Source organism: Osmerus mordax, chromosome 11 (assembly GCF_038355195.1).
Source record: "Osmerus mordax isolate fOsmMor3 chromosome 11, fOsmMor3.pri, whole genome shotgun sequence".
NCBI lineage: Eukaryota > Metazoa > Chordata > Actinopteri > Osmeriformes > Osmeridae > Osmerus > Osmerus mordax.
Genome location: NC_090060.1, coordinates 5,749,506 through 5,759,124, shown reverse-complemented (window position 1 = coordinate 5,759,124; position 9,619 = coordinate 5,749,506). Strand labels below are relative to the sequence as shown.

General features: G+C 44.0%; 1 protein-coding gene across 2 annotated transcripts; it reads left to right on the top strand.

The window, feature by feature from the left end:
- Window positions 1-310: 310 nt before the first annotated feature.
- Window positions 311-8,327, top strand: zbtb38 (zinc finger and BTB domain containing 38). Of its 2 annotated transcripts, none has more exons than XM_067246206.1 (2): window positions 311-633; window positions 4,113-8,327. In XM_067246206.1, the coding sequence occupies exon 2, from the start codon at window positions 4,113-4,115 to the stop codon at window positions 7,881-7,883; it is 3,771 nt and encodes a 1,256-aa protein (XP_067102307.1). In that variant the 5' UTR covers window positions 311-633; the 3' UTR covers window positions 7,884-8,327. The 2 variants fall into 2 exon arrangements, with proteins under 2 accessions (XP_067102307.1, XP_067102308.1); XM_067246207.1 differs by having other exon boundaries at window positions 4,110-8,327.
- Window positions 8,328-9,619: the final 1,292 nt, after the last annotated feature.

Here is a 9,619-nt window from a genome sequence, read left to right as displayed (position 1 = left end):
ATGGAGGTTCTCTCTTTGAGTTTTGAAGCAGGAATCCCATTTTAGCCAGACATGCATGGTAGTGGTTCAGCTAAAACCTCATTACTGTGCCCCGCTAGCAGACGCTCAGTCGGCCACTCGCTCTCATTTCTCATAGTGTTCAGCGGGTGTGGGATGCAGCAGCAAGCGACTCTCTGTAGTCGTCAACCATGCTTAATAAAGTTGGTGCTTCCTGCTTTGCGGGTGCAGACTGCACAAGCCACTGGGGCATCACAGAGGCAGAGCTCTAGTCCCGTCCTGCTATTTATACCCTGAATGTGGGTTCCTTTGGCTGCTGGGCTAATATCTGGGACAGGGGGCACCCTGGGCAGCGGAGACTAGTCTGCCCAGCACTGGGGTGAGCGGGGAGAGGAGAAGGACTTTTGAGCTGGAGTGAGCAGAATAGAGAGAGGGTGGGAGAAGAGGAAATACGACAACGAAAGCTCTGCATTATACAGCACCAGTGTGCAGCGATTAATCTAGGGGGGAAAAAGTCTGCCTTCCGTTTATGAAACATTTTTTGGCGTACAATAGAGAGCATGAAGTAAAGAGGAGGAATACAGCATGATATTGTTTCCTGTTCCCCTTCTGCATCATTCTCTCTGATTTGTCAAGGTATGTTCTGCATGTTTTCCACTAATTTTACAACATTATTTAACGGAAATCATTAGGGAGTATAGACTGTGACTTGTGCAGGGACATTTTCGCTCTTGCATTGACTGAAGCGTCACATGTGTGGATAGGAGGGTTTCTTGCTTTGTAGTTTCTGTGGGGGAGAGAGATTTAATTTAGCTTTTACAGGTTACAACATGTATCACAGAATATTTAAGGAACGGTGAGCTTGGGTGTGGCAAATTAACCCAGTTGATGACAACATCTTCATTTCCGCTCAGTGCATAACAACAATAAACAAAACTCGTACGAACAAAAATAGTGACATAAAAAATGTATACAAGCACTCGTTACCAGAGGATAGAACTAAAGGTTGAAGCACATAGTCTGCCCTAAGCAGAAGAGAACTGGTCCATTTGGTTACCTAGCAGCAGACTCTGACATACACATGTAATATCCAAAGGGAGACAAAGGAGATCCTTCAAGGTGCTGGAGCTTGCTCTGCAATACTTGCTTTCAGACTGGGATCACTGAGGGAGAGACAAGGACCAAATCCCCCTGACAGCTTATGCAGTCGCCCGCCATCCAACTGAATCCCAATATGTGCTGCGCCACAGCATGTTGCCGTGGCAACGAAGGCCTGTCAGTAAGGGAGGCAAGAGGCTGCGTGCTCAGGAAGATGTGAGGCTGCGCCTCTGTCTGCGGGCAGCCATGTTGTCACTGGCATCCAAATTAAACAAAAGAAAATAATGTATATGTGTGCTATATTAATTAAACTTAGAGTGAAAAAGCACTGAAGTCAAAGCACCTTTAAAAAATAACAATAAAAGATTGGTGTAATATTACCATTATATATATTTTTTTTTATTAAGTCGAAGGATTGCACAATTTGTGCAGTTTATAAGCCTTTCTTTTTTCATATAGCCATCCTTCCTCCTCCTTAATTGAAGCAATTTAGCATGCACATTAAAGGTCAGCTACTGTATCACCTATAAATAGCCAAAACAAACCCCAGACAGGGTGTCAGGCAGCCCTGATGTGCTATAGGAATTCCTTGATGGTAATATTAATTCACGGTACTATGGAAGAACGTCCCAGTCTAAAGGTAATCAGGGGCAGGAACAAATGATACTTAAACCAGCAGCCATTTTATATCCCCAATATTATGCATGGACACAATCGCGGCTGACAGGCAGAGCTAGCGTGATGTAGCTGCTGTGCTAGACTGAAGAACTTGATCTGCAAAAAAAACAACAACTCTTAATGTTGTCATCAGTAGAGCACACAATAACATGATGAGGATTATAAATAAATACTTTTGTATCCTGAAGTAGAAAGTATTCCGTGATAACTGGAGGAAGAGTATTCTTACAGTTTGGGATCAGTTTTTACCTTGTTTACACAGGCTATTAAATGTGGCCCTTCTCCAAGCCAGTAAATTTCCTCCTGTGATTACACAGCTGTTAAAGAGTACATGGCTGCACGGAGGCAGGCTGTTCCCTCAAAAGTGAGGAGGAACGCTGTACTTTAGAATTTCCTCTTAGTCAGGCAGAAAGATCAGAGGCATTCCCATTAATCACAAACAAAAACAATGAGCTATCTATGGACAGTGTGTTGTAGAAAAAACATCACACTGCTGTAATTATGACGATGGAGAAATGATTATGGATTATAGGATTGAAAATGAACCTCTTAATCACCTTTTTTACTTTTAAACGCTATATTACTGAAAACCAGATGCAAAGCTGTTGACTTATTAGTATTGCCACTAATATGTAGACGATATTAAGCCCAAAATGCTAATCTGGATATTTAGGGGCTCAGGGCGAAAGAAGACTGTGTGTATAGGCTTCTTCCATAGAAAACTACAAGGCCCAGATATCAAGGACTACAAGGCCCAGATATCATGGGACAGATTTACGACCCTACACCAGGAATCTAGTGCAGCTGGTCTTCAAGGCCAGAGCAGGCCTGATTTCTATGCAACTGTATTCTGAAGCCCCTAGAGTAAGAGACCAATGGTGTGAGAAATGCATTATGCATCTGTGACCAACTATAACGTACCAATGGAAAAATATCACAAAATAATAGAGAGTAAATATATAAGTGAAATGTCCGGAGAAAAATTCCAGTCAGATCCCGGGGTCTACTCAAGTTTGTTGGAATCTCTGTCATTCTGAATTCTAATAAACACTTTGCATCACACTTTCAGGTGAGTTTCAATGCTGTTTTAAAACTTTGAGAATTGGATGAAAACGTTGAATATTTTTCACGACAAGTGCAGCAGATGGTTGTGTATGTACGTGTAGGCCTATGTGTGCTGTGTCGAGCCTACATGTAGACTGTTGCCAAGTGTGCATGCATCAATGACGAGGATAAGCAACCAAACAACTCAACTCTCCCCTCAAAAAGAGGAGCTGCCTTGCAGAGGTTGTAACACCTTGTTGATCACCTCTATTTGACTGGCTCTGGGGCTCAGACCTATCCTTCAGCAGTCTTATTCAAAGCGTTGGTTAGTGTTCCTGGTACTGCCTCTGACTCAGCTGTGTGTGGGTGAGAGCAGTCAAAACAACCCGCCCCTCCCCCACCTTCTGTTTTTATGATACATAAGCCAAGGGTAGAAGCCTCATTATGACTCAGGGTGATGTTGGAATTCACTGTCTCAGTCACAGTTTATTTCCTCTGAACTTGAGCTTGTTACATACCAGTGAAATGTACTGTTTATTGTGAAGCAACTCAAAATGTTTGTTCAGTTACTCATAACTATGTCACATACACTCAATGGAATGTAAAGTGAAAAACAAGCATGACTTATGTGAGTGTTGCAGCAGTATTGCTTCCTGTATGCAATGGTTAGCTTAATTAGCTATGTAATAGAGGAAATGTTTAATCATTCTGCCTTTTGGCACTCATTCCGGAAAGAATTCAGATACTATATTCTAACAGGAGTTCTGAAGGAGCCTTCCAAGAGGAAGCGTTGCTATGGTCATTCAAATTTGGTTTAAATTTGGTTCCAGAGGGATTTATTATTTATTAAGAATTTGAATGGAATTTTGAAACATTATGTAGCCAAGAGTAACAGGATGTGGCTAAAGATGTTAGCAATAAGTACAGTAGTAGTTTTCACTTGTACTAGGAGAGTGGAGATCTCAAAATTGTTTGGCCAAACAATATTCCTCCATGGTTTGATGGTTACCGTGTTACTATGGAAACCGTGGACCATCTCCATAAACATTACTGCCATCTAGTGTTATGAAGTAAGATGAGATAAACTGACACCTGCCTGTTAGATTTCCAACACAGTTTACCGGCACATTCTACGAGTCAAATAGACATTTCCTGTTTTCATCTGTGTGGTTAGAATAATATTATTTCCTGTTTTCTATTTACCTTCATAGACAATGAGCAGAGAGCAGGATATGCGTCACATTTCAAACATGCTCCCCTCTTCTCTTGTCCTGTCTGTTTGTCTTGGTCAGCAGATGACTGTGGTGCACCCCGGTACTCAGTGTCTGATGGACAGTGCCCACCCCCAGGCTGTGCTCAGCAGGCTCAGTGACCAGCGCTCCCTGGGCCTCTTCTGCGACGTCACTATTGTGGTGGAGGACGTCAAGTTCCAGGCTCACAGGAATGTCTTGGCGGCATGCAGTGGCTACTTCAAGAGCGCTTTTGCCACCCCGGAGGGATGGCCCTCCAATCAGGTGCTGGAACTGATGGACCTCAAGTCAGAGGTGTTTGCCAGTATTCTGAATTTCATCTATTCTTCTAAGGTGGCATCATCCAGCATAGAGGAGCAGACATGTTTAATAGCAGCTGGAAAGAGACTGGGGATTCCCTTTTTAGAGAGACTGATAGAAAAGGAGATGCACAGCTCCGTGGCCCCACAAGTTGAGATCATTCCTATCTCAGTCAAGACCCCAGACCCCTGTCAAGCCCACGCTCCCAGAGAACCTCGAGGGGACACCTGTCGGCCTGAGGAACCTGACAGCTCCCAGGGTCCACGGATCACTAATGCCTTCTCCATCACTGAAGTGGGCCCTGGAAACCACCTCTTCACTCCTCTGGTTTTCCGCAGTAAGGAGAGGCCTTCCCCAGACCTGGGCCAGCCCCCAGCTGGCTGTCCAGCCCCATGCAGTCCCACAGCAGACACTGAGCCAAACAACACCCTGTCAGAGCATTCCTATGCAGTCAACCAGGGACACAAACCCCCAGAATACTGCTGCCAGGGAGACAGTAAGAAGAGCAACAAGCCCTCAAACTCACTAACAAAGCAATTAGTGAATCGGAATTCGGGTCCACTGAAAAAGCGCCACAGCCTGAGAGGCACTTTGACCAAAAGTATCCTCCCTAATTCGGCTGTGCCACATACACTTTTACAAAATACTGGAGATAGCCTCTCAGCCAATGATTTCCCAGACACACAAGGAGTAATGGCACCACCGTCACTGTACGCAGAGACTGAGGTGGAGAAGAGCAGGACTACCTCTCTGGAGCTGCCTCTGGCCAATGAGAATGTTCAGATGGAGTTAGACCCACCCACACTCTCACCTCACACACAAGCTAGCATATCTATCTATGGCTGTGAGTACTGCCCAGAGATATTCACCAATAAAGCACTTCTCACCGTACATATGGAAATGCACAAAAAACGATTTGTCAGCCATTTGTTTTGCAAATTCTGTCACAGGAAATTCATCCACCTAAAACGATTGCGTAACCATGAGCAGGTGTGCCTCAAGGCCTTGAAAAGCTCACTTGAACAAGAGTCTGATGACGAGGAGGCAAAAGGGAATCCTGGAACAGACAGCCTGCCGGGCACTGACATCAACAACACAGGACCAGATGTACACTTGCCTTCCCCGGACCTCTCCAACCCCCACACATCAGAAACCCTGGAGCTGGACCAATCCCAACCCCGCGTGGCCGTGGAGAAGGCGTTGAGGCCAGGAGGGTCTAAGAGGGTGTATAGCTGCAGCGTGTGTAAACGGGCCTACGTGACGTTGTCCAGTCTGAGACGCCATGAGAATGTGCATTCCTGGCACAGGGCGTACCCCTGTCACTACTGCAACAAGGTGTTTGCCCTCGCAGAATATCGTACCAAGCATGAAATCTGGCATACAGGCGAGCGTCGCTACCAGTGCATCTTCTGTCTGGAGACCTTCATGACCTATTATATTCTGAAGAACCATCAGAGGTCCTTTCACGGGATTGATCCCAGAATGGCCGTGAATAAAAAGTCCGCAAACGGTGGTTTGAAAGGCAGTGTTTACCCAATCAAACTCTATAGACTCCTTCCTATGAAGTTTAGAAAGAGGCGCTATAAGACTTACAGTCAGACCTACTCAGAAGGGCTGGAGAGCAGTGACCAAGCCCCACTAGAATGCAGTTCTCCCATCCCATCACTTCAGGACAGTGGCGCTATGAACAATGCAGACCCAGCATTGTTCTCCATGCCAGTGACTTTCATGGCCACCCCGAAGATGGTCGCCTCAGTGATGCCTCATATTAGTTTTGATCAGCCATGTGACCAGGAAGTAGATCCGAGTAGATCCCCATCAATCCCCCAGCGTGACATGGATGACTATAACGCCACAACGCAACCAGATGGGGAATCCTCAGCACTCGACAGAAGTCCCAAAATGCCCTTTCAAGAAGTTATGCCACGAAGCTCATTGAATAATGTGAATAGGTTGAGTGAACTTTCAGCAGCAGCAAGGAGAGTTGAGACTATGACTAGTCAGCTACTTCAAGCAGGGTCACAGAGTTTAGGGCACAGCAAGGCAGTAGGGGGCAAAACAGAGACGTACATTGCCAAGCCAGCATGCCCAGGCCCATCTTTGGACAGTCATGTTCTGCCCCTTTGCCAGATTACAGTGAAAATAGGCAACGAGGCCATCATCCGCCGAAGGATCAAAGGCTCCAAGCTGTTCCCCAAAAGAAAAAAGAGAAGCCAGTCCTGGAGCCAGGTGGAGAGTCAAGGCCTGAGCTGGCCTGCAGAGGTCGCTGTAGACAGTTCCAGTCTAAGTCGTCGTCAAAGAACCGAGGCCACTTCCTCTGTTGCCGAGCCAGAGCTGTGTGATGATTCCACTGATCGTGATGCGGCTGACCAGCTCTGGCGGCCCTACTACTCTTACAAACCTAAGAAGAAGAGCAAGAAGCTGAGATCTAGACACAGGAAGGAGAGACGTTTCAAGCACTCCATGACATCCATAACACCTATGGCCGGCGAGGCCTACAAGGACACAAGCCACAGTAGCGGAGATGTGAGCTTCTCAAGCGACAGTTTGGAGGTGAAACGTCGTCTCAGAAACAACAGTCCAAAACCCATGTTTACCTGCAACATCTGTTCAAGCATCTTTATCACTGAATCTGGCCTTAAAGCACACATCATTGGCCTCCACCCAAGTTTCTGTCGGATATGCAGTAAGCAGGGGCCCCCTGGCGAGGGGCCTGCCTCTGAGACCTATCAGGCCAGTGGTGAGTTCATATGTGAGAGCTGTATGGAGAATGGCTCCTGTTTTGAAAATACAGCACGGAGCCCCAGCACAGAGAAGCGGTACCGCTGCGCTTTCTGTCCCCAGCGCTTCCTGTACCTGGCTACCAAGAGGAGCCATGAGAAGAAACACCAAAAGCCCACTGGAAAGGGGTACCAATGCGACACCTACACAACACACCCTAAATCCACAGGAAGACTGCATGAACACCAGGCAAAGTGTGCCATCAAAACAGAGGAGGAAGATCAAGACGGCACAGAGAGAGTGAGCAAACAATCCATAGATAGATTCTCAGTAGATAATATGGAGCCTAAAATCGAAGACAGGAAGGACACAGCTGACTATATGTCACTGACTCCGAAGCTGGAGGATTCAGTTAGGACCGACAGTAATAGAAACCAGCACACAACCATACGAGCAAACCTTAGCAGACAGCTGTCACCCCCCTCCATCAACACCATATTTTCTTTGTCACCCTCTGAGTTAAAGCATAAAAAGACAAAAAAACATTTTCGGATGAACTATGAACATCAGACCTGTTTCACTTCTAAACGGCCACGGTCAGACTCTACAGGTAGGGACACATCCAGCTATCAAGACCTTCCGACCAAGACCAGACCAGACAACCATGACAATTATGGACAGGCTTTTCCTACACGGTGGAAAAAGGACTTTGTCTCAAAGGTACCAACTTTTACCTCACAGAAGCCAGAAAAGACACTGTACAAAGAGGAACCACCTTTTCAGACCCACCACTGATTAGCTGCCACACTGAAGTAGTGAATGTATTTGATATTAATCACATATCCAAACCAAGAGACTATATAGGGAGGCCTGTCGGATGCCAGACATTGAAAAAGTGGACCTACAATAACTGACATATATGTATTGTCTCTGCTCTTTAAAACACATGTTCATGTTCTTGAAAGAAGTGATTTATTTTTCTATGATTTTTAAAAGTCAAGAGTATTATGTTGCCCCCCTATGCATCACTTTAATTGGGCATAGTTAGTTACACTTTATTGCAATTGTTTAACTACCAGCCATAAACAGCAGGCCATGCCCAATTATTACTGCACGACATGCACCTTTCAGATTAACAAACTAATATTAGTTTAATGTATATATGAAATGTGATAATTGCAGTTTGAGTATCAAAGGAATCTAATTAAAAAGTATCAATTTTGTCAGTCTAAAATGTCAGTGAAGACCATTTTTGTATTTTATATGAATGTATTGAAGTATTTCAATGTTCAAAGTACTTTTTTAACTTATAAAATACTAAATAGTAATAATAAATTTATAACACATTGCATTTGTTATAAATTGCAAATTGCAAATTACAAAGAAAGTTGGTATGGTGTTTTATTTTGTACTTTTATATATATGCATTTATTTTAAAAGGGACAGACATGTAAATGCACCGGAATTAGTTAGCATTTGAATTATCTAGGTTAGCTAGTTTTCATCCGTTGTCCCTTGGCAGGGCATGACAGAGAGATACGGAAATAAAAGAAAGAAATAATAATAAAAACGTATATAATTAAAAGAAATAATTAAAAGAAAAATAAATAAAAGATAAGCAACCGTTTGAAAAAAAAGTGCAGTTAAGATAACTAAATGTAAAATCCAGACAGATAGACATACAAGGTGTTAGACATAAAAATAAGTTACGGTGTGAGTAATGTAGTGGCCTAATTATGGTTGAAGGTTTGGTTATTTTTTATCCATTTCTTAAGTTTGTTTTTGAACGCTGAAATACTGGGAACATTCAAAGGGCTGTTAATCCTTTTAATGTGCAACCATACCTAAATGAGAGATCTATTTTATTCTCAATTTACTTTGATTCACAATTGAGTTATTTTGTGGTCTCAATGAGAGAGCCATCTGAAAGGTTCATTTCGTATTTTTCCACTGTTCATCGCGACATGACTTCATTTCCAGGTGTTCTTTTCTTCTACACTGTCACTGGTTCAGTTCTCCACGGGTAGCAGGTAACAATATGTTTCAGCAACATTCTTTCCCCTGGTGCTGTTCCATATTAAACACAATGGACAGTCAATGCTATTCTCTGCTTTTTCTTAACGGAAACAAGAGCTAAGTCACAGTTAGGTGTAACAAGGGCATAAAACGGCTATACCATGTTCCATGTCCAATTTCCCTTGGAGGTAAGTGATCACAGAGTGGGCACTGAGGACAGAGAAGAAGCACTGTAACCTGGCGTATGCTCCACAGCCTGTGTGTGTGATCCATTGCTCCCTGCACATGTGTGTGTGCTATGATTGGCTGTGAATCAATAAAGGTATATATATATATAAGGCAAGTTACTGCATGAAAGAAGGACGGGGTTCCTGGAGCTAAGACGGTCCTTCACTGATGTAGTAGCCTACCCCTTTTTCTTCACCTTTACTTTTACTATGCAGGTTGTGCTATCCAGACCCTTCCATGTTTCTGGCAATTACTTAAATGTTTGTTGGCCTACATCTTCAAATCCA